General features: G+C 41.6%; 1 protein-coding gene across 2 annotated transcripts in view; it reads left to right on the top strand.

The window, feature by feature from the left end:
- The window catches only part of LOC308123896 (glucosidase 2 subunit beta-like), a 141,540-nt gene that overhangs the window by 44,565 nt on the left and 71,942 nt on the right, over window positions 1-25,033 (top strand). For both annotated transcript variants that reach the window (XM_080486621.1, XM_080486622.1), the window contains exons 9-10: window positions 510-596; window positions 13,472-13,541. In XM_080486621.1, coding sequence (XP_080342747.1) covers window positions 510-596; window positions 13,472-13,541 — 157 coding nt within the window. The remainder of the gene's footprint in view (window positions 1-509; window positions 597-13,471; window positions 13,542-25,033) is intronic.

The following is a 25,033-nucleotide window of genomic DNA, read 5'->3' on the forward strand; positions in this document are numbered from 1 at the left end:
AAACTTCTTCCATTTGCCTGTAAAAGCTGATTTAATGAGGGGGTGACTTGAATAGATAAGCAGATATGGCAGCGAAGATTATTGGGAGGTGAGCTGAATGGGAGATGGATGATGTGCAGTTTATTATCAGTTATGTAATGCACTTTTTATAAGCCCATACCTGTGGGGCCGGCAGGCACTCTGCACTAGATGTAAGATTACAAGCTTGTATGCATCCTAAGATATGTGTCAGGATGTATACATGCTTTTGAGGAGATGTGCACATTTGTGGTACTCTCCATGTATTAGGTCGTATTAAGAATTTACAATAAAAGGCAAAGCCTCATATGGGGAGTGCCTTTTAAAGAAAAGAAGGCGGCTATTTTTGAGTACATGTTTGATTCATTTTCTAGATGTACACACTTAATGTCTTTGTCTTCTGTTTCACAGTTAAACCAATTCATGGTTTGAGTTGTTTCGTCACTCCTCGATGAAAGGTTTGCTTTAATGACCCTCCTCTTACCCCCCAGGGTTTGTTGGGCGAAGGCCATCAAATGGATCTCACCAAGTTTCGACACACACTCTGGGACATCCTGACGAGAGGAGACAGCGTCAAGGTGGGCTACATCATTCTTTATTCCGCAGCCCACCGGGTTTTCTTGTTTTTCTTTGTTCCATTTATATATTGTCCATTCTTCCTTCCCATCTGCGATTCAATGTTTCATTGATAATTTCTACTTTAACATGAGCCATAGCTACACCATCAGCTATAATATGAAGACTGACTGATTCTGTCTTTATCACGGCACCTGTTAGTGGGTGGGATATTGAAAAAGAAGTGAACATTTTATTCTCAAACCGTAAGAATCTGAGTTTAATCATCATCAAATGGGTTCAGTTAGATGAGTGGGCAATAACAGTCCAAAATGGCAGCTCTTGTGGGATGCTCCATGTCTGCGATTTGCAGTATTTATCAAAAGTGGTGCAGTATTTATCAAAAGTGGTCCAGAATAAAAAAATAAAACCGAGCTGGTTAAAACGGCTTGGCACACTGAGGCTGTTTCATGTCGACGGTTCTGATTAAAAATGTGCCTTTTTTTGTCTATGGAGAACAATCAATTACCTATAAAACCCTGTTTACAGGATGTTTCAAGTGAAAATGCATCATTTTTGTTTTGAAAAGTATTGTGTTTTCATGCAATGTTTTGAAATAGATGTCTGTGTACACGACAACAGAAATTCAAAACAAAAAAAACAACAAAAAAAAAGTAGTTTTCATGTTGGGCCACTAGTGGGGGCTGTTGTTTAGTCGTGTTTACTATTCCTCTGCTGCCTGTTGGAGTAACTCAGTATACCACCTTGTGGTGTGAACATGTATGTGAGACTGAACTGACTGAGGTAAGTTGGATAATCAGCTGACTTTGGTAGCCGCACGAGCAGAAACTCAAAACAAATGCCTTTGAGATGATATCAGCGCTCAGTGAATCTGTTTGGATTATATTGATTTTCTTTGAATAACATTACATACTGCACCTTCAATCAACGAGACATTACAAAAGTCATAGTAATATTTATAAATGCACGCTCCTCTTTTGTCTGAGTGCTTGAACCTATGCTGTTTAAATTTTATTTTTTTTTTTCTCAGTAATTTCTGTGGCCATATATCTCAAGATTGTAATGTTATTTTCCAATTTCACCTTTTAGCACCATGGAGTAAATCACTGACATTTGCGGTGTTTAATAGCTCAAAACTCTGTAAAGCCCTTTAGTGCTTCATTTAATAGCTTTACTCAAAACTATTTTCACTGTAAGATTGAATAAACCTTCCCGTCTGTGCCACATTCCTTTCATTTCATACATTAAACCTGGGGTGTCAAACATAAAGTATGAAAATACAATTTTACTGGTCCGGCCCAGTCATGATGAAATTGGGCTGCATGTGGCCTCTGAACTAGAAAATTATTTGACACCCCTGCATTGAACGCAATTTACACAAAATACTTTTGAACAAAAGCTGCCGAGAATTCCATACTGGGCGTCGGTATCTCCACTAACTCTGTGTGCTGTCCTCCAGGAACAATGTCGAGACAAGAGAAAACCGAGATAAGCTGAAAATGAAGAAAAACTGGGTTCCTTTAACCGGAGTGTGCAAGAGCTTGATTACTTCACAGTTGTAAATGTAGCTGTCAGCACACAAATTACTTCATGATACTTTAGCTGTTTTTGTCTTTTTTTTTCCCCCGTCCGTGTTCATTCGGGTCGCTAAATTGCTGGCATATTTCTCCGAAGCGCCCGCTTTATAAACTACATGTTTTCAGCTGACAGCCAGGGCCTAAAAGAAAATGTCCGCGCCCCTCCATCTCCTGAACTGAGGATGTGGAGAGCACCCGATACCATCCTTTCATTTCCGCTCCTCCAGATAAAAAGATGAGAGCGGGGGGAGGACGAAAGTGAGGCCTATCGCTGGGCAGCAGTGATTGAGTCCCTTCACTAAGCCACAGCGAGAATCTGCTCGAATAACCCACTCTGCCGATAAGAAGCCAGTCATTTCCATAGACAAAAAACATTGGGGTTCAGATTAGATTTCACCATCCGCCTGGCTTATCTCGGTGTTGCTCCATCATAGAATGTGAATTATAAGGCAAAGTCCTGTCTCCCCCTCCACGTCTTTTCACGAAAACACCAGTGAAAGACGTATGAACTCCAAATATAGCGCTTTCGTCTGCACCGTCATTGTCAGCAGTCATAGCACTGGTCTGATATTTGATGGCCATCAGAATTGCCAAGACTGACTTTTTAAATTACCACCCTGAGAAACCAGTTGTACTGCAGATAGATGCTGCTGCTCACTCAATAAACAACCCCATAAAAATCTGACAAAGCATCCATCGCTCTATATTTTCTTAGTTCAGTTCGGTGTGAGCCTTGCTCGTGATTGATACGTTGGATGAAACAGAGATCTGTTTTGTGCGCCGTAGAAGTACCAGGCAATCTAAATTGCTTGGAAATATTTGCACAACGTGTGATTGCCCTTGAAGACTTGCGGTAAGGCAGCTTTGAGCCTTTATTTTCCTTCAGCCTTTATTTGGATCGTCCATTAGCTTTCAGAAAAGTGGGTGCTTGTCTTTTCTCCGTCCAAAAAAAAATCCAAACAAACTACAGTTTGAAATCCCACAATTTTGGAATAACAAGAAAAGGCTTAACATGCCAGAAATAAAATAAAACGGACAGGAGTGAAATAGAAGAAACCAAACGAAACCAAGGGGTTTTGCCTTTGAAATGCATTGACTTTTTTATTTTATTTAACTTCACCTTGGTGTCCAGGCGTTAGTCAACCCAAGTGTCCCATAATGACCCTTGGGGGTTTGCAGGTGTTAATTTTCAGTGAACCTCGAGAGATTACAAGTGACAAGTGTTTCTTTTAACTGAACACAGGGCAGAGAAGATAGCGTTTTAGTCCTGCTGTGGTTATTGTGTTATTTATTTATGGACATGGAGCAAATAAGTACTGAAAGCTTTGAGTACATCCTTCAAACTGTCATTGTACCGATACAAAATAGTCCTGCTCCCTCCTGAGCTTGTGAGTGACCACAAATAGTTATTTGTTTCCTGCATTTTACTCGAGAGTTTGTCAAGGTACATTATAAATGTCTCACGGACACGGAAAGAAGCATTCCCTTTACTGTATTAGCCACACGTTGCTGTTTTCTTCTGTCATTTTACCCATGCAGCAGGAAAAGGGAAGCTGCGCTGGTCTCTTAGGTTTTCTACTGGCGTGTTAAAGTTGATAGGTCCATCATAATATACAAATGGAACGGCAGACAAGCTTGTGCTTTGCGTTTCACCGGCGTGATGTCAAAAGGTTGTGAACTGAGCATTTGATTTCCCGTACCTTTTGGTTTCTCACTCTTCAGTGAATAATCAAGTATCTTTGTCAGATCTTAAAGGCATACGTTCCGCTCAATTATATGCAGCACCATTGAGTCTTTTATATTCCTCAATCAAACGTTCTGATCAGTGCATGAGAGAATGTACTACAATAAGGCTGGTGACAGTGGTGACCTTTTCATGCAGACACAAAGGGACTGGGTGTAATTGTGTTACGCTGAAGCCTTGCGCAGTAGCTGTAGCAGCTTAATGGCGTGTTTTCATTCCACACTCCACACCGTGCTTTCGTCCCCCACATAATGCATATCCTGGCAACCATGGCCGTCACGAATACAGTGGCCATGACAGCGATTTCCGTTTCGAAAGCAAACGTGGCTAACGAATCACCGAATCACTTATGCCACCTAATTAGGAGCTAATTATTCTGTCCTTTTTCCCCCCTAATTTTATTATGACTTGAACCTGCCCTTCCTTGCCTTGTCAGACGGGTTGCCAGATTGCTGCTGGCCTTAGTTACTGGACACATGTGCTCATGTAAGTATTTGTGCATCCCACCCAAAACCTCGCACGTCAACTTCTCCCTGCTCTGATCTTTTCCATGATCCAGATTTCTGGGTTTTGTTTTCATGTCAGGAGAAAGTACTGAAAGACTGTCCTTATGCTCTGTCAGAGGTTGGTGATATTTGCAAATAGATTTCTTTGGTTATGATGGCAGTAAATACCCAGTCATTGAGTTTAAATGTTAAAGTGCAACCCCGGTTGAAAGCCTTGAATGCACGGTCTGTAATTTACCCCACAATAACAGCAACTAACTAAGTGTTTTGACACTATGCTACATTCCCATTGAAAATCGACAATGAAAACAGAGAGACGCTTTCGGAAAATTGGGAATCGGCGGTAGCGAAAAGCGCGCTTCAGAGTGCAGCTGAATTAGAGGGGTATTTTTGGGATTGGGGGCTCTGGTGGTGGAGCCTGATGTGCTGTAAGGGGTACATTTGTGTGAACATTTAATGAACCCCCTGCTGGTTTCCCCGTCGCACCCTCTTGTAAAAAGGCCAAAGCAAGCCCGACATCAAGAGCATTCGGGGGACTCTTCATTTATCTATCGCAGCACATTTTTTCCTCCCCCACTCCCTTTTTAGGCAACGACAACTTTAGTGAATATTTCATGGGGTATATTGCCTCACTTTCAGTGTGTCGCGCAGGCACAGTGGCACGCGATGACGACTGACAGGCCCACACGCCGACGCCGTCTGCTAGGAGACAGCCTTTCTTTTTGGTCTGTCCTCCTGACACTCCTACTCCTTTTCCCCTCCCGTTTTCCTTCTGTCACAGACAACAGCTCCTCCGGCCGAGAGTCTGGCTGCTGATCAATCCGCTGCTTCTTTAAATTTTAGTATGACTACAGAACTTCTGCTGATCCATCTGATACTGTTAGTTAAAATGCCAACATATGGATGCAAATCTGCTTTTTCACAGACTGCAGCATTTATAGCACTAAATGATGTGATTACCCACTTTACAGAGCACACAGAAACTTTGCTTCTTGCCGTTTTGCCAACCTTGATGTTTCCATAAATTGAAAAACTTTTCAAAGAAAGTTTTTTTTTCTCTCAATAATAATACAAGATTCTTGAGGAAAAGTCATAAGCATATTAACCTCACACAGGGTAGACTCTAGTTTGATTCCAGACTTCGTGGAGTTTGGATATTCTCCTTCTGCATGTCTTGAGTGCTGTTGTTAGCTTCGTTTTTGTGAATGTTTGTGCGTGTGGTTATTGTAGACTGGCGATCTGTCCAGAGTGTCCCTACGATCAGCTGCCTGCAACATTAATTTAGATGAAAAAGGTTTCAGAAGATGGATAAATGGACTTCTTGAAAAGCTTTGCCTTTTTCTTTTTTTTAAAAGCTGACTCTCAGGCATCCCTTTCACGCAGGCACAACACCGGTACGAGAACTGAAACCATACATTTGGCAATAATGCGAGCAAATAATCACTTGTGTTGATCCTTTCAGTGCTGCTCAAACTCTTGTGCCAACCTCTCAGCGTGAAATCTCTGAAGAGCAAGCTTTCAATGGATGCCTTTGCTGTCATTGGAAGACACACTTCATTTCCCTCCCCAACATTCAATTTCATGGATAGATGAGAAAATGCTGCCTTTCCATGCCATTTACGTAGATTTGACAACCCTACAGTGTGCTCACTTTGTCGCCGCCACACACTCTCTCTCTCTCTCTCTCTCTCTCTCTCTCTCTCTCTCTCTCTCTCTCTCGCTCTCTCCTTCTCTTATTTAAAAAACACTGCGCTTGCTTGACTTACAGTAGGTTTCCGCCTTGCGTTGCTCAGTGTGACGAGCAGCTGAGTGGTGTCAGAGTTGCAAGGGGTGGCTCTCTTGCTCTGTTGTGACAACATTCGTTTGATGTTGAAGTGGTAGTCCTTTGCCTGCCATGCTCTCCTCTTCCGCTCCTCTACTTTCGTGCTCCTGCTCTGTCTGGATCCCACCGCTGTGGCACGTCGTCTGAAGCCAACTGGCATGACCTGAAAGTGTTACGGCGTCACGCAAGCTGCCATTTTTCTCACAGCTGATAGCCACCCAAATATGCACGCACACACACACACACACACACACACACAGACTCGCTCGCACGGCGGAGTGCCGCTTTTTATTTAAATGAAGACACCTTAATTGGCTCCATCTCTTGTCTGAACTTGGGTCCCAGAATGTAGCAAAGGGTGCCAGTGATGTATGAAAAAATAATTGTGCTTGTGTGTGTTCTTTTCCCTTTTTGTAGAATGTGTGTGTTTTCATCAAACAAACTGAAATATGAATATGCCATATGTCCATGAAAGATACTGCTTACCATTTTCAAAGTCAAGTAGTCTGCTAAAACAAGCTGCTGCTGGTGCTGCTGCTGCTGCTGCTGCTGCTGCTGCTCTCTCCAACACAGAGATTCTCTCAGAAACCAACAAATGCATCGTTTTGACCCTATTATGCCATTTAAAGTCTAAACCTGGTTTTCCAGAAGACGTGACTCACGCAGTAAAAAGGTTTGAAATGTGCCACTGGAGTTGCAATTGTAATCTCTCTCTGTATCAAACATCGTTTCTGCTCATCCCGAGAAATAAAACATGATAACGTGTATTATCAGACAGGAACATCTTCTCCTAGTGGAGGATTTTGTTAGGAAGTGCCATTAAAATTAATCAAAAGATTGACTCGTTAAAATCACCATGACTCACTCAGTCACTCTTCTCGTTGCGAGCTTCAGATACAGAAGAGGAAAGTGCCAGCAGCCACATATGGGATCGGAAAAAAGAAAACCACTCAGGGCTTCTTTGTCCTCTGTTTGAACAGTGTCGCGGGGGGTGCTGGGGAGGGGGAGGAGACGGAGGAGGAAACCAGGGGATAAAGGATGGGGGGGGGGGGGGGGGGGGGGGAAGAAGTTTTCTCACAGCTGCCCAGCCTGAGGCCCTAAATATGTGGCGCTTTCCTCGTCAGCGCGTCACCAGCCATCCGTTCTCGCCTGTCATTATTTTACCTCTCGCAGAGGACACACGCCGTCTCCCAGGCGCACATATGCACACTTTACACCACCGCACACTGTCTCTGCTGTCTTGATCTACTCTTAAAATGCTGCCAGCATCACATCCTCAGACATGGCCAAGTTAAACAAATCCAATGGGAAATCACGCCATAGTTTATCATCGCTGTTTTTCTCCGCACTTATTGTTTCGAATCTAAATGGAAAATTGACTTCGCTTATTTGGCTTTTTGTTTTAATTGTTTAAAACACTTTACACTGTTTGTCACAGTGTTTTGAAAGTTTATTAGACCCTGTTAATGGGACAAGTGAAAATGCATCGTTTTTGTTTTGCGTTTTGCGTTTACACTGCTACTTTTTGAAAACGGTGTCCGTTCACACGACAACTGCAGAAATAATAAAAACTATTTAGTGTTCATTTTGGGTTGCTAGTGCTGTTGTGTGTTTTATATGTTAGTGCATGTAGAACACAGTGGTCACACTTTGTTTAGATGGCCAGCATGGCTACCTTGAGTAGTTTTGCGGCTTCATTTTGAACGTTTTCAACAAACGACAAAAATTAATACTAGGCCACCAAGTGTTTTGGTGATTTTGTTGCCTTCTTGAAATGCTTTGTCATTCTTGATAACAGTTGTAGGGACTTGCTTTGGAAGGCATCAAACAGCAACCTCTCTTTACCTTGAAGGTACGAAGCCTTGGGTCAGCTGAATGCTGAACTCCTCAGACAGTCTGTGCAGGGTCCGTATCGACCCTCCACTCTGCACTCCTGCACAAAAGTGAAACTCAGCAGAGGCTTCCCAGAAATGTCGCAGTCGAGTTCAGTTTGCATTAGCAACAGTGTCACGAGGCAGGGCTCAGCAAACACTGTGCTGCTGCCACATTTACCATTAAACTCGATCCCTCTGCAGAGACAGGAGTTGTGCCATAAACCCTGCAGTCTCCACATAAAGCCTGAATTTGACTCTGGTACAGCTAAAGCTCGTCTATTGAGTTTCTCTAACGGCTTTCCTTAAATTAACGCAGAGCTGTTGGGGTTTTATACACTGCGCGCTGCGGCTTCGCAGTCAGTGCAGTCTGTTGAATTGGGCTTTGTGGCGGTAAAATATAATTTGACGATCCATCCATCACCGCGCTTCCCTTCTTCTTAGCTAGACATCACTGACCGGCTATAACAGAACCCCATAAGCCTCTAGCAGTTAAAACCAGTCACTGGTACATTTTATTCACAATATCTACCCACTGCAAAACGGGAGCGAGGAATATTAAGCAGTAAACAAATGCGGCAAGATGGGTTTACCACACAGATATACACGGAGGCAATGAGCACACACGCACTGTGTGCTCAAACAGACAAAAACCATGTGACACGTTAAATATGAAGAAAAAATCCTGTAAAAGTGACACCATCTCCAACGGAGCATGCAGCTGTGGGAATTCAACATAACACCATCCGAGAAGGAGGCAGTGTCTCTCCTACTTGGCTGTCATGAATATAGGTCTGCCAAACTCGACAACAACACAAAAAGCACTGGAAGTATTACATAAGGTAGGATTCTCTGAGATTTGAACCTTAAGTCAGCGGTGCACAGGCGGCTGTTTAAATTGCATCAGTTCCTCTGATGTAAATGTGTATAGCCTTCAACTCCCTTAGAGCTTTTAGTCATTTATTTTGATTAGGGCTGTATTTATAAGATAAGTCTCTTAAGTAAGTCGCCTGGGAAGATGGGCTGGCGTGGATGGTGGTGGGGGAACAAAATGAAGTCTGTTTGATGATTAGAAATTCAGAAATATCTGCTTGTCAATTAATTAGTCGCTTCCTGGGTACGTGTGCCCCTCTTTTCATTTACCGGGCCCAGCTCTCGGTGGACAAATACCCGCGGTGCTCCCATTGTATGTCTAAGCGGTAACACGCGTCTCCGGCAGCCGGGGAACGTCGAATAAAGATCCTTCAAAGGCAGACAGTTTTCAAGAGCGAGCCTCTGTTTTCTTGTGCCGGCTGATTTCTGAGAGCAGCGTATTTGGCTGCTTGAAGGCTTTACTCTGCCAGTGTCTCGTTCTCAGACACAAACAAGAACTGGAGGATGATGTGCACATGAAAAGATAGGTAGACGGCGAGGACTTCGCTTGAAGTGATGCCTCCATTATTTCTGCCTCTCCTAGTGTCACAATGCATGCAGGAGGCGTGTTTTGTTGAGGCTATCGTAGCCAGCAGTGCATTGACTATTGTCACATCGACTTCAGCTATTTGGAACACTCCTGTAATGTAGTCGACCAAAAATGGACACTATTACATAGCAGATGCAGCGCAACAATCAAGGACACTCAGATCTATTGCCGGGTGTTTACTTACCTTCCATCTTGCCTTTCCTCCCCGAGACATGAATGCATGCCTCTTATCCTGCAATATATATCATGCATGAACAATCTTTCATTCATCCATCTTTTATACCAGTTTGATCCTTTCATCCGTTAGCAGCTGATACTGGGTGAGAGCAGGGTTCACAGGAGGAGGTCGCACAGGGTAAACCCTGAGACAAACCTCTGCACACAGTCACACCTAAAGCACAAACACAGGTCAACCTTAACTGAATGTATTGCAGTTGGTTCGTTAATGATGAATACAAAATGTTTTCAGTATTTCATTTTGTAATTATGATTGGTATTATGACAGAAAATCTGTATTTGTATATGTATTGAAAATGACAGAAACCGATACTACAGAATGGTCAAATTCTGTGTCATTCTGACCTAATATTTGTCTTGAAGTTTCTTTCCTTCCATTGAAAGGTTTGGTACCCTCTGAACTCCAACTATACCTTACTATGAGTAAGAAGCAGACATCAAAACAACACTGGAACCTTATTTTCAAAGCTAAATGAGAGTCTCTAGTCATTTTAATTAAAGGGGATGGTTGCGGCAAAACTTGGAGCGATCATATAGTTTTCTCTCAATGTCTGGGGTGAATATTGTGAAATTACAGACTTCTGATGTCAGTTGGACTGTTGGCACATAAAGTTTTGCTTCAATAAATGTCGGCAGCACTGTCATTTTGTGAAAAGATATTCAGGTTAATCTGGACGCATTAATTAATATGCAATTTATCGATATTAACCCATGTTCATATTGAATAATTGGGTTGCCAGAATAATTATTTAAAGGAAAACCATCTTAGTCTCATATCCTAATCTAATATTTTGACTTTGGTGGGCCTGTATGTATGTCTATGTTGTATTAGTACATACAATACTGCTGCAACTTTACATGTTTACGACAAAAAGCTGCTCCACTGGGTAATGCAAAGCATTCTGAAAGTGAATGAAATCAGGTTAAAACATGTTTAAATGAGAGATACGCTGGCACCTATAAGAGCTACTCGGGACGTGTTTGTTCACCAGAAACCAGATTTTCTTTCCATCACTAATTTTGTTGAGACGCTAAATTGTTCAAACTCCACCTAGTGTTAAAACTCAGAAGTCCATTGTAGTCAAGTGCAAGTTCCATGTGTGGCAAATGATGTTGATTTTCAGAAGCTGAACGATCAAACTATCTAATTAAGTGTCACATTTGTCAGCTTGAGTGCCTTTGGAAAAAGTGTCTGCTGTGCACACAGCTTTGTGAAAGCTGCAAGGAGCCACTGCAGAGGTGCCGAAGAGCCATATGTGGCACCACGGGTTCACAGACGAAACAGTTTGCTAGTTTTCCCAAAACTTAAGTAAGTTTTTATTGGTAATTAAATACAAGACAGGAGCTATATTCATAACTTGTTATTGTCGGTAGAGATGACCCTATCACAGCAAATCTAATGGACTGATAAGAAACAACTCTTTTCGAGTATTTGCGGCAGGTGCTATTTCCTTATTTGTATTATAATATGTGTATTAATTGCAATGTTGTCATACTGATATGTTTTTCTAGAAGTAACCTGACCTCAAATAACAGTAACACAGCAGCCATAGGTGTGGTTTTAAACACCGCCACCGAGAAATAATGTTTTCATACAACTGAATAACAACAGCAAACGCATTTTGAGCAACACGCAGGCGATGTATTCAATGAATCTATAAAGAATATGTTGAATAATGCATTTGGAGAGTGGCACATACAGTCTGTTGATAGCGATGGATTTGGAACCACCTCCTGGGAAGTCTGGCAACAGTTGATTTAGATTTTCTCTTTCTGCTTCCTTGAGTTGATTGAATTTATTTCTGCTTTTATATTGACGTTCGTGGTAGACCCGCTCAAGTCTAAACTCTTGTAATTGGTTTGGTACTGGTGGGTGAAGAGGTAAAGGTGGGAGATTTTAAAGCAGGAATATGTTGAACACTGCTGCGGTTTGTTTTTCTGGCACTGTTTCGGACATACAGAGCAGGGATCTGCAACCTTTTTAATCAAAAGAGCCATTTTTTGTTAGTTTCCAACAATTCAAGTTTAACGGGAGACTCAGCACATGCTTAACCTTTACATATGAAACTTTATAAGCTGTCTGTAAGCTTCATTTTGGTTTTTAAACACATACAGCTGTAGCTTATGTTGCATTTATGAAGTTTCAATTACAATTCAGGATGGTAAACACTGCATTCCGTTTGACCTGTTTTCGTACCTGGTTTTAGCAGGTTCACTTCTTTTTCAGCATTTTTTTGTCGACAATTTTTACATTTAAGTTGTTTTAACAGTTTTGACTCTGTTTAAGGTTTTTTTAAGCCATTCTCTAATTTTTTTTGGTCCCAATTCTTGTGGTTTTAGCCGCTTTCCCCATTTCACCTTTACCTTTCTTAAATCCCCTTTTTGCCAAGAGGTGAGAGTCCTTTTGAAAATACTGTGTTGTGTAAATGTAATAAACTGAGCTTCATGGAGCCACTACAGAGGGGCTAAAGAGCCACATGTGGATCCAGAGGTTGCGGACCCCTCATAAACGGACGCGTTGTTGTTGTCGTCATTTCAAAACAGGCAAAAAAAAAAACCACTCTTACCAAAGCTCACCTGCACGCCAATAATTTGTACTTTTTTAAAACGCTTGTCAAACTCTGTAAACTCAGTATTCTTTTAAGGGTTGTGGTGTTGAGTTGTTGTTGTTTTTTTTATTATTTACTTCTTCTTGGCGTGACAATTCTCACATTTGTGCTCAGTCCAATCTGTCAAAAATAATCCCGAACCGCAAATACTGCATGAGATGTCACCGCGATCTTCGGCGAGGTTTTTTGTTCTCCTCAGAGGTGGTGAGTCACATTGCATTCGGCGACGCCTCTCACTCGCACAGTTGAGTTTACAGTCTGGTTTCCAGTGACAGCATGCAGCATGCGACAAGTCATCAAATCAGACCCATGCTTCCTTTGTCCCATATGTGGGAATCTTGTCATATTTAGTCTTCCTCAGCTACAGAAAGAATGCGTGTTTCTGCACAATGTTTTATTGTTCTCTTTAACACAGAATGCCTACGAGCATCAACACTGGGATATAGCACAACTGAAATAACACATTTTTCTATCCTCAGGTAGAATCCCGGCACCAGATAAACATCAATATTTTGATATTTGCTCTATCAGTATTTTACAGCCGCAGCTTAACAGTCAAGAATGTTTACTCTAGCAGGGATTTGGTGATTATCTCCCCCCTAAAACCTTCCTCAAGGTGAGCATCCAGACTGAGCTGAATCCCTTTAAATGAACGTGGCGTCTCCGCAAGAAAATTAAAGACCCAAAATTGTTTTGGCTTCGCCTGCTTCTCCCCTGTGACCTAAAACAGAACAGTAGCATCCAGGCATGTTGTCTTTCATCATTAAACTGTCTTTCAGAGGCTCCTGGGAGCCTCCGAGAACACAGAAAGGAACCTTGTGTTTCCAAACATCAAGTGTCGTCAGTGTCTGCTGGGAGGTGCATATTAGAGTCATGGGCTTGAGCTTGAAATGATCTTTTAAAATCGCTTTCTGTGTAGCGCGCGCATACACACGCCGGCCTTTGCTGCCTCTTTATACATTAATGCAGGTGATACCCAAGGTCTTCCAAGTGTATAGATCTTTGACCGTGTTTCTTCCTCCCTCTCTGCTTCCATTATATGCTCATAGATCAAAGACAGACTGAGTGCAGCAGGCAGTCTTGTGGGTGAAGATCCGCACTTAAAGGCAGCTGACAGCGGTAAGTTATTAAACCCGGCCGCCCTCCTTTCCGCATGCACTCCTCCTGTGACCGACTCTATGTAAAACCCCGCCTTTTCGTCATCCACGCTGCTGGGCCAACAACCTCTACTCGCTCTAAGTTTGATTATTACACTGCATACACAAGTGAGTTCAATTCTGGAGTTAAATAAGTGTTTTTATTGTGTCGCAACTTTGTTTATACCCTCCACACCGGAGTGGATAGGCTCGTGAGCTTATTCCGCCCGATGCCAGAGTCATACGAGTTTACCGGGGTATCCACAATGGATCAGCTACAGTGTGCGTAATTGCACTGTGTTTAGAGAATTTGTGCTGCTTCCCTGAAATTAAAGTACAAGGATGAAACACAAAGTGTCTGTTCTTGGCAAAAAATAGCTCACCTAGGAGAGGATAATCAAGTAGCACAGACAGGCTGCCAACACCATCCTCTTACCTTTTTAGGACAACGGGACTACTTAGAAATAATTAGTTGTTGCAGCAAAACTACTTCAGTTTGCTTTTGTCCTTGCTCTATTTGAAAGCGAGATAATGCTGTGAAGGTAAAGTAACAAACTAAGCTTTTGAAAAGCGCTCTATGATGGACACTCGCTTGAATGGCAAAGAATGTACATTTATTTTTGTGATTGTGAAGGGGTGGTGGAGTGATTAGTTGTCCCTGCTATAGTGTTATTTTTTACTCTTCTGGAGTCACAAATACATAAAGTGTATCAGGACGGTTTTAACTAACTAATTACTCACTTAATTATCAGAACTACCAGTTGTTGTGATAGATAGTTTATCAGTCTACAGGAACACTCAAGCACCGAAATCCATCCGTGGATTCTTTGGCTTTTGAACTTGCACTGTGTATTTTAGTTGACCCATATTCCACTCATACAGTCAGCAGAGTTGTTGAGGTGTTTTTCTGCATTTTTATCACTCAGCCTCGATCCTCAAGCAAGTTTGAAAACTTGTCTCCTAATGGTGCAATGTGGTAAAGTGTCCAGCACAAGGACAAAACCAGGGAAATCACGTGACCACATAAGTTACACAACAAAGCACACATAGGCGCTACTTTTGTAGTTTTTAAAGGCTAAAATCAATGTTTGGAAATCCAACTCTGAATACGTGTACTTGAGGCTTGAAGTAAACCACACCACTCATCTGCTCATTTGATTTAGTGTCTCGTCTACTACTTCCTCTTATTTTGCCCGTCAGGAGTGGTTTCCAACATCAGGGGCCAGAACAGTCTCGGCCGGGGCCAGAGATCTCAAGAAGGGGCCTCAAGGGTTTGGTTTTGCTTTTTGAGGGTCTCTGATTTAGATTTGCAGAAAACTTGACAAGACTTTTTTAGAATCTGTATCATGCCAGAGAAACTACCTTTGGGTTTTTTTTTAAGTGGGTATGTCTGCCAGCGTTGTGACTTCACTGTAAAGGTTTGGACCAAGGTTTGGTGAGAGGTTTTCAACCTTCCTTTAGAATCTAGAATAGTTGAAGTAAAAAAAAAAAATAAAAAATCCAGCTTTGGTTCAGAGTTTCAGCCAGTCTAAAAGTCCCTCTAGTGTCTCTACTGAGAACAGGATGTTTCTGTGTGTGTACAATGAGCTGTGTCTGTCCACTCCGACTCCACATCGTTCTTGGGGAAGGAGATCGGTGTGGCCAGATTGGGCGGGTGTCCGCCCTATGGCTTTTCTTGCAGAGTCCGTTTTTGTTACCTTGTATCTTTGTTTAGTTCGTGCAGTTATGTCTAGATATATTTGTAACGACATGTACGACCAAACAGTTACTTCCAAGTAACTAACGCTGTCACCTGCCAATTGTTACGCTTTTTGATATGATGAATTTATTCAGTGTATCAGGGATCTTTGTCATTTTTTATCGACCTGCGGGGAGGGGTCTCACCGTGAGTATCTACTACCAAAGTGGGTGGTTATTTCCCCGCATGATGTCATGAAGGGAACGTCTCTCATTCGCCAGTGTAAGCTCACATTTGCTAAAAGGTGGAGCAAGCAAGTGAGGGATATGACAAACTTTCTTCACTTTTGCGACCTCATACACAGGATATGAGGACACATACTGCATAATATGGAAATAGTGTAAAAACTGAGCTTTTCTCAGGTTAAGACAATGTATACCGTGATGGTAGTAGTGTAGCATATTTTAGTAAGCTTTAGCTTTGTTACTACAGGGTACCTATAAGTGGACTTCAGGCACAGTGACTTTTCGTAGACGCGTACAAAGATTATATACTGCATATCATTTGTGAGATGCATGATAAACCCGGGAGCCTTTTTTTAAGACATAACTTTCAAGATGAAATCGAACAGGCAGAAGCCTTAACAGGAAATTCAGTCACAAATTTAGCTATCCAAAACATTTTATTGTTTCAGTAGAAGTATTATAGCATACCCAGAAGCTTGGCAATTGTCTGAAAATAACAAACAGATTATCTGCGCATGAGGGAGCTTTGTTTACCATACCTCATTCACCTATTCCTTTGGCCATAGTTTCAGACAAATCGGAGTGAGAACGCACTTAATGCAGATTCGAGGCCGGTGCAGAAGGCTGCTTTTCCAGCGTCTCGTGTTTTGTTGTGATGCAGCTGGTTTACCCCCCCCCCCACCCCCCTCCCCTCCCTCCCTCTTCTCGCCACCAGCATATTATCCCGCTCCAGCTGCCACGAGGAGACAGGCCCAGGTATTTATGGCCAGCATAAAAAAAAAGTGTGTGCATTCCCTGTCACCTACAACCTAAGATTTACAGCATTTGACAAACACAGTAAATAAAAAAAAAAAAAAAAAAGCAGCGTTCAATTTGTATAGGAGTTTAGAGCCTGTCTGTTGTGCATGCTCCCGAAGGATTCTGCTGTTGGTACATGTGTGTGCGCATGTGTCTCACTGTCTACGTACGCCTCCCGCTGTGTGAGAATGTGTCGATCTGTCTGCCTGCCTGCGCGCGTGTCTGTGCGCCTGTGTGTGTTTTTTGTGCGCGTGAGCGTGCGCACCGAATCCGCCTGCTCTGAAACACCAGCAACAGATAACAGATGGTCCCCCTGCATTAGAAGTGTTTTATTTCCCTGCGGAAGCCAGATATGTCAAAAATAAGCATGTGCAACATTAGTCATTTGGAATATTCATGCCCCTGCCGTCCGATGGTTTCCTTTTCACAGCCAAAATACCACCAGCCCAATTCTCCTAAGGAAGTGAGGGGGAATCAAGGCGGGGGGGTGCTGAGGAGTAGAAAAAGCAGTCATCAGCTGAACTGATGGGGGAAAAGGGCTGAGGCCTACATGCGGTTTTAATGGAGGATTTTTTTTTTCTTCTTGTGCTTGCTTCTTTAGCATGCCAAGGCTGTAATTAAAAAGGGGTTATAGTCTGTAGATGTGCTCATATTAAGAACCACGTTCCCCAGCCCCCTGTTAAACTCACTTAGGTGAATATGCACACATATCCATATGCCTGTCTGACTACACACACACACACACACACACACACACACACACACACACACACACACACACACACACACACACACACACACACACACACACACACACACACACACACACACACACGCAAAATAGCAATTTGCACCCACATTAAATAGCCTCAGACTTTCTCTTATTGCAATCCTTCATAGACTCGTCTTTGGGAGTCCCCTCCTCTCCACTACTCATCCTCAATTTCTCCTCTCCACCCCCATCTCTAACTGTCTCCATTCTCTGTGGCTCAAGTCTCTTTAATCTCCACCTCCTGTCCTCCCAGGCTTTCTACCCCCATCTCTCACCATTGAGCGTGGCTGCCATCCTTGTCCTTGGTGGCGGACATTGGCATGCATCATTATCAGTCCTGATTAACCATCCACGTAGTTGGCAGTCTGGGCCCCCACCGGGGGCCAATGGCACGGTTTTTCCTACCACTGAAAACATGAATTTTGAGCAGCACTTTCTCACTCGGCGGGGTCCCTCATGATCAGGGTTAATTCGTGGCAGCACGCGTGAATGGTGTAGGAAAGACGAGAGGAGGCCGAAAAAGGAGGAGGAAAAGCTAGCAAACAGTAGTGCACTGCTTATCGCAGAAATGCAATATAATTTATTCAGGAATATGCAAATCCAACAATCACTCTGCCTTGTTTACCGAAGGGACCTGCTGATTCAGAGTCTGAAAGAGGGAGAGAGAGAGAGCGAGAGAGAGGCAGAGAAACAATCCCGACCAGAGAAGCCAGCATACAGTTCTTTCCCCATGGCAGCCAACAGCAACTCATTTTGCTGGTATTCTTTACATTGTGGAAATGAAGGGTGTCGGGCAATTTCGTGCTTGTTTCACCGCTTCTAAAACTTTCACATTTATTGTAGTGAGGCTGGATCATTGACAACAGCAGTCTGTCATCCATCTTCTTACGGTCATACCTATAAACTATTTACATAACAGACATTTCCCACAGCTGTGTGAATTTCGAAATAACATTTTCAAACTACCACGTTTGTACTGTAGCAGCATTCTGTTGTCATACAGTGCCATCTAGTGGTTCCTCATTTTATCTTCCAGTATATTGTGTTGCCGCTTGATATAACTCACAAAACCTTGCATAGAACTTAAATTAAATTTAACTGTAGTCCAGAAGATTTGCTAAAAGTTATTTCATATATTGTACATTATTCAATCATTAAACAATGTTGCGTTTAAGTGCATTATAAATGTAGCATTTTATTATTTATGGATTTAATAGTTTGTTTGTTTCCTTTGCTCATTGCGCCTCATGTTTTTAGATGTTTATGTCTATTTATGTACGGCACTTTGGTTCAGCTACATAGTGCATACATTCGAATTGAGTAGATTTCTGCTTAATTTTTTGGCTTTAAATGTCCTTAAAAGTCTGAATTTTTGAATAAATAAAGAACCCTTCTTAGTTGAGACTGGAGACGATATTGGCTTGAAACCATTCTTTTTTTTTTCTTCTTGATTTACACGCAGTGAGAAAATGAGCAGAGTTCATGTGTATATACAGAAGATCCCTCCGGCTGTTGTTGTAAACTCGCGTCCTTCCAGTGTGTTGCTACCTGTCAGGTGTGTGAGTAATTGTGCTTGCCATTTAGATTTATTTTCCCAAGCTACTTAACACCTTAATTAGGGTCGTACATTAGCCGCAGCCTTGCTCCGCCATTATTTTCCATCATACTCTTACAAGTTCCCACGTCTCCCCAACACTTCCAAGTATTTATCTGTTTAATTTCCCGGTCTTAGAGGGGATTCGCTTGTTTCATGGTGTTCCTTTGCAGGACATCAGTTGTTTTACATAATTCGTGGCGATGCTGTCTGAAATGTGTGCTTTGAGATTATGATGTGCTACAAGCAATTCTTGTAATTGTTTGAGGTGTATGTAAATGTGGCTCTTAAGGCGGCTTACATAAGACACTGTATTACTGAGATGTTTGCCAGTGTGAGTAAAGGTTTGTTCTCTTTAAAAAAAAAAAAAAGAGCTTGGATACAATACTGATATAGAATCTGTAAAAATGTTTTAATAAAAAGCGAGTGTCCATGCGCTATGAATTTAGCTTATAAACCAATCCGACTTTTAATTGGACAGTTTTGAGTTTGATTTGAAGCGAAATGCAAAGCTGTAACCGTGCTGACTAGCTTTTTATTTTTTTTATTATTTATTTATTTTATCTGTAACCAAGAGGCACATACTCCTGTATGTCACATTCAAATTTTTGCTCTTCATCATCTTTGGCTTGTAGAAACGGGTGTGAGTTGCAGCTATTTCCCGACTCCCTGGCGAGAGCCCAATTAGTGCGGTCCTATTGATTTCTGTGGACTGCATCGCATGTGCTTTTCCAGGTGAGTCCCTACAGCTAGCGCGAGTGTATGGTAGGCAACAATTATCCCCTCTAACAGAATCTCTGAGGCCACACAAAAGAGAGCCGAGCTCAGAAAATTGATCTCTTCAGGCTTGTGAGCTGTTGTACGGATGAGCAGACAAAACGCCACACCGTAGGAAAAAAAAAAAAAAAACAACCCTGTAGTTATGAATCAAAACATTATTAATAGTAACTGTAGCGTTGAGAAATGAGGCCTGCCTTGGGTGAACAACTTACATTGTACCACTCCAGTCTTGGTGATCATGTTCATATTCCTGTAAGAAGTGAAATGAACAGTTTGGTGCTTTTTTTTAGGGCTGTGCCATTTACTGTGGCAATGGTCATGAACTAGTTTGTTGCTTTCAAGCACTTGTAGTCATAGTAACAACAATAATAAAGGGGGAAAGAAAAGATAATAAATGAAATTGCCTGAAACAGATGGGTGACGAAGGCTTCGGTAGATGTCTTCAGGTATTCTTTTGCTTTTTCAAACATGGCTGCGTAACAAAGCTGCACTGATTTATCCTCCTTTTATGAGCCAAAGTGTTTCTGTAAGTTCTTCAGAAGCTGAAATGTATGCAGTCCCGCTGTGCATTTTTGTATATTGTATAGATGTTGTTTTTTTTTAATCCTCAACAGTAAACTACAGACATACTTATTTTATTGATTTTTTTTTTTTCACCAGGAAATGCTGTCTAGGCTTTCTTGAGATATCTTTAGAAGCAGCACTTTTCTCTTATATGCACACTATATGCCTTATGTAATGTACGACTGTATAAATACACATTTTACGTAATGTGTGTGCGTGCGTGCGTGCGCACGCAGTTGTCGGATCGCATAGGCCTCATTCACACCATTTTAAACACACTGACCTTGTGCTGTTTCGAGGTTGACGGAGTGTCAAGTGAAAAGAATAAACATTTGAAATGGGATTGAGGCCTGAGCTTTCATGAAGCCACTCAACAAGCCACTGTTTGCTCTTTTTAAACAGTTTCTTAATGGATTTGCCAATGTGCTTAAGATCATTAGCCCGTTGAAAGGTCCACCCTCCAATTCAGAAGCCTCTTTTTAACTCTTGTGTTTTTCATTCGGTGCAGAATTCATAACTGACTGCAAGCGGCAGAAACCCTGAAGGCAAAACAGCTGCAAACTATTAATTTTCACCACCGGGATTCACAGCTGGCGTGAGCTTTCGGAGCCTGTTGTTGGTCTGTTTCAAGCATATCTTTTGTTACGGAGGACAAACACTCTCTGATCTTTGATTTGCCTCAGAGCACATCGTTTTAAAAGTCCTCACTTTGTTTGCTGATATGTTTATTGGCATACTGGAGTTTCTTTAGATGGCAAATGTTGATTTTATTTTATTTTTTACACCTTCCCTAGAAAAACACTGTTATCGTCAAAACCTCCCAATCTTATCAGTTTACGTCCAACAAAATTGCTGTAGCTGTGGTGTCAGCGTGGGGGGCATGCTTGTAGCTGTGAGTGTCTGGTGTACATCGACTCGAGTTGCATTCAAGGACATTTCAAAGTGTTGGTCATATGATCTTTTTAGAAAAGCTCTGACCCCAGTGTACAACAATTTAGAGCTATGTGTATAGAACTGAGATAGATATACGACTCGCCTACAAATCTCCAAGTTATGGGTCAAGTCCCAAACTATTTAGGTTGTTTTTTTAAGGATTTTCATGAGACTAAACATGCCATCTATTCCGATTCAATTGAAACCCCTACAGCACTTATTTAGAATGTGAAATGTTGATTAGGACCTTGTTCCTTTCACTCACATTGTCAAAGATAATTGCAAAAATATCTCTGATCATGATTCTGTTTTTAGCCTTATTATCTACTGTAGCCAGAGATTGTTTGAGTTTTCGTCCCCATATCTACATGCATCCACATTCCCCCATTATCCTCGGCTTCTCCGCTAAATCCTTGTCCAATCCCATCTTCATCCCACGGCCAAAGTGGCAGGGAGACGTTCTCGCTGTTCCTATAATGTAATGTGTCTCATATCAACATTGTGATGTTCATCTTGCCGGAGTAGTACACCCTCCGCCATGCTATTTTTTGCCACACACATGTTGCCTGAGAGGTCAGCAGCGCAGCAGGGCTCTTACTGGGTCGAATTGCTTGGAGGCAGAAGTTAATTTCCAACTCAACGGAGATAAATGACTTTGCTTTGACCTCCCTCACTTGCTGGCACAACAAAGACATTGTGCTATTCTCGGAGACAAGCGTCGTAAATATCTGTAATTTAAAAAGCAGCGGCTCCCTGCTTGAGCTGTAAAATGATTGGATTTGGTTATAGTGGCGAGTCCAAGGTGGCACTTTTTTTGTTTGCTGCTGTAAGCTTTGAAGAAAAGGTGTGCGTCTTTGTGTCTTTAAAGTCTTTGACTTGCCCGCGAAGCAGAGCAGCACTGAAGAAAGAAAACAAGAATCGTTTAGGATTAACAACACTGCTATTCTGTTCATTTAGCGACCACTTCGGAACGGAACTGTAAGTGCCTACGGGAAGTCGTTTACTTCAATGCAGATAAAGAGGCAGGAGTTTCCTTAAGTCAAAACCTAGCTTTTTTGGTGTGAACGTTATTATTTAGATAATTAAAACACCTTCATAAACCATCACCGCATGATGAAAATGTTCAATATTTTTTGCCACTCATTTCAGAAAGTCAAACCCATATATGATCTTGGCTCATGACACAGAGTAAAATATTCCAAGTCTTTTTTTTTTGAAATCTTGATGATTATGGCCTACAGAGAACGAAAACCCATAAATTCAGTTTCCTCTGAATCGAATCAAAAATCATAGCGTATCGTTGTGCAGAGATAAAACTGGTGATTTCCACCCCCAGTTGTTCTGTTGGTCTTCATACCTTTTTGTAGTTAGACCGTCCACTCACAGACACGATTCACCAGCCTGTCACCTATTTAACGGGAGCGAATCATTACCATCTAAATCAGCAACGTTATTACAGCTTTGAGATTGAAATGAATCATATCGAGTCATAAGAGGGTTGAGAAAGTTGTTTCGGAAAAGAAACATTCAATATGTCATTGTAATTAAGACGTTGCTGTGCACGCAAACTTTTATGAACCCCCTGTTGTTCCCTTCACTTTGATCTGTTTTCCCTCCAAACCTTTCTGAGTTCCCAGTGTGCAATATGTCATATATTAATAAGGCTGTTGATTATTCAGCTGAGATCAGATCCCTGGGCCTTTTGTGTTGGAGGTTTATACGACATCATAACATCATTTAGTATTCATAACTTTTTCTTTTTTTTTTTTCTTCTTCCTTCTCCCTCATCCCAGCTGTCAGCATTCTTGCTCAGCGTGACGCAGGAGCTGTTCAAACATGTGTTGGCACTTCTGAAAGTGTAACTGGTAATACGAAGTTTAATTGATTAGAATGATATTTACAATACGGCGCTAATGAAAACAAATGCGCAGGTGCGTTCCGGCGTGTCGCCGTAGAGCCAGTCAGTGGCGTTTCTCAAAAAGTTGGTTTCTCCTTCTTTGTCAGCTTCATATAAGTTTTGTACCGTTTCCACCTTTCTGTCTACAGACAGAATAATTTCACTGGCGCCGTCGCCGCATAATAAACACAAGTTAGATGTAGACTTTGTAGTAGTATGCATTTAAATTCTCTGAGAAGGCGACATTGTTACAGAACATAATGGAACAATTGTTCCCTCATTCCAAGGCAATGTATGGCAATAATTACACTCTTTAATAGCACATATGCTTGGAATATAATCAGTTTTTATCTTAAAGCTTGGCCCAGCTTTATGAAGTGTTTTTTTTCAAACATATACACTGAAGCTGCCATGCAAAATAGAAAGACATTTTTAATGACTAAAGTAACTGGTTGGTAATATTGTGTTTCAAAATGTGTCGGAAGCCTTTGTGCTACTACCGCGGCGGCTGCAGTGACTAGTGATGATAATGTGGTATTTGGAGGGATCACCAAGGCCAGAATATCCAGAAGAAGATGCCCCAGGGTAGAATCGACCCCTTTTTGGACTCCTATTGAACTTTCCGTTCCTTCCGTTTCCTGTCCGTTGTGTATGCACGCGCCTTGACCTCCAGTAGACACGTGGCAGGTTCAATTCATTCTGCCTTTAGATGACAGAAGTAGACCATACTGTACATGTTAAAGTGAACGCTTGGGATGTGTGACGTTTTTCACTGTTGACCACTTTGTTATATGTTTGAATATGTAAGACGCTTGATTTCCTAAAGGAAAATGATAGACAGACACTTGGGTGTTTCAGGTTCATACGGTGTGCGGTGTCAACGGCATTCGCCTGCATATCCTGACACATTCAGGCCTCTGCCTCACACTGTGGTGTCACACGCTGCAAGGTGCATGGCATGTGCCTTTACTGGTTTCAGACCGATGTGTTCCATTATAGCATTCAACACATGTACAGCTCATGTAGGAAATGTATTCACACTTATTTTCGTGAGAATGAGCATGTGATTTTAATGGATATCACAGGAACAAAAAAAACATATTCCATCAATATGAGAAGTTTCTGTTTCGCGATACCTTTCTAGTTGTAGATTTTTTAGCAGTAATTCTATCAGCATTAATAAAGTAGTAAAACCTCGAGGCAGCAGTGACACCATTACAAGCCATCATACCTTCGCCATAAAGCTACATCAAGTGGAATCTGACCGCACATAAAATTGTGTACGACACATTTAAACTTTCCTTATTCATGAGCTTCAACTGTCACGTTCACTACTGCTTGGCATTACTCTGTGAACAGTCCCCGAAGTGTTTACTAGAATAGTTTCTAGATACATATTTTGACTTTCATGCGTCATCGTCCTCTCTGACCACCCACATTTACACCCGAAGCAACAGATAGTGGCTTCAGCTTGAATGAAAAATCACAAAAGAGATGTTTGGTTCCATTTATATAAGTTTTTTTTTTTGCAGGCACACAGCCTTGGTTGAGAGCTAAAATAATCATGCTTTTTTTTTTTTTTTTTTTGCCACATTCACGGAGCTCATGCTTTGCAGCTAATCAAATAAAACAAAACAAAAGAATGGAAACATTCAAAACAGTTTTTATAGGGTGTATTATGCTTATTATCATAGTAAGTGTTTACATGACTCATTTTTAGGAGGCAGCGGTTTCAAAGTGGTAGCAATCGTTTCCCCCCTGTATACCATTTTTCCCCCACAAAAACATTGGAAATTACATTGCAATTTAAAAAAAAAAAAGAATAAAAAAAAAAGCCTTCACAGAATCATGTTTTTTGATCGCTGTAATGATAAAAGAGGCAGTGAGATCCTAGATTGATGGTTGTTTGCCACATATCTAATAAAGAGTTTTGGCAGGATGATTTGTGTATTTATGAAACCTAAACGACCCACCACTGCTTCATTTTGAAATAATACAAGCTTCAAAGTGAAATCTGCCTCAAGCAGCAGCTGAAACCATCAATTAACGTTCTTACTTCCAACCAGGAACATAAATTAAAAAAAATTAAATAAATAAAAAGCACTGTTTTTATTCTGATCACCGTCAAATATAAAACATAGTGTCCTTTATGAAGCGCGTAAACCTTTTGGAGCTTTAAGTGTTTTCTTTCATTACAGTTATTATTTGAAAAAC

The sequence above is a fragment of the Lipophrys pholis genome, assembly GCF_963383615.2.
Source record: "Lipophrys pholis genome assembly, chromosome: 18".
Classification (NCBI taxonomy): Eukaryota; Metazoa; Chordata; class Actinopteri; order Blenniiformes; family Blenniidae; genus Lipophrys; species Lipophrys pholis.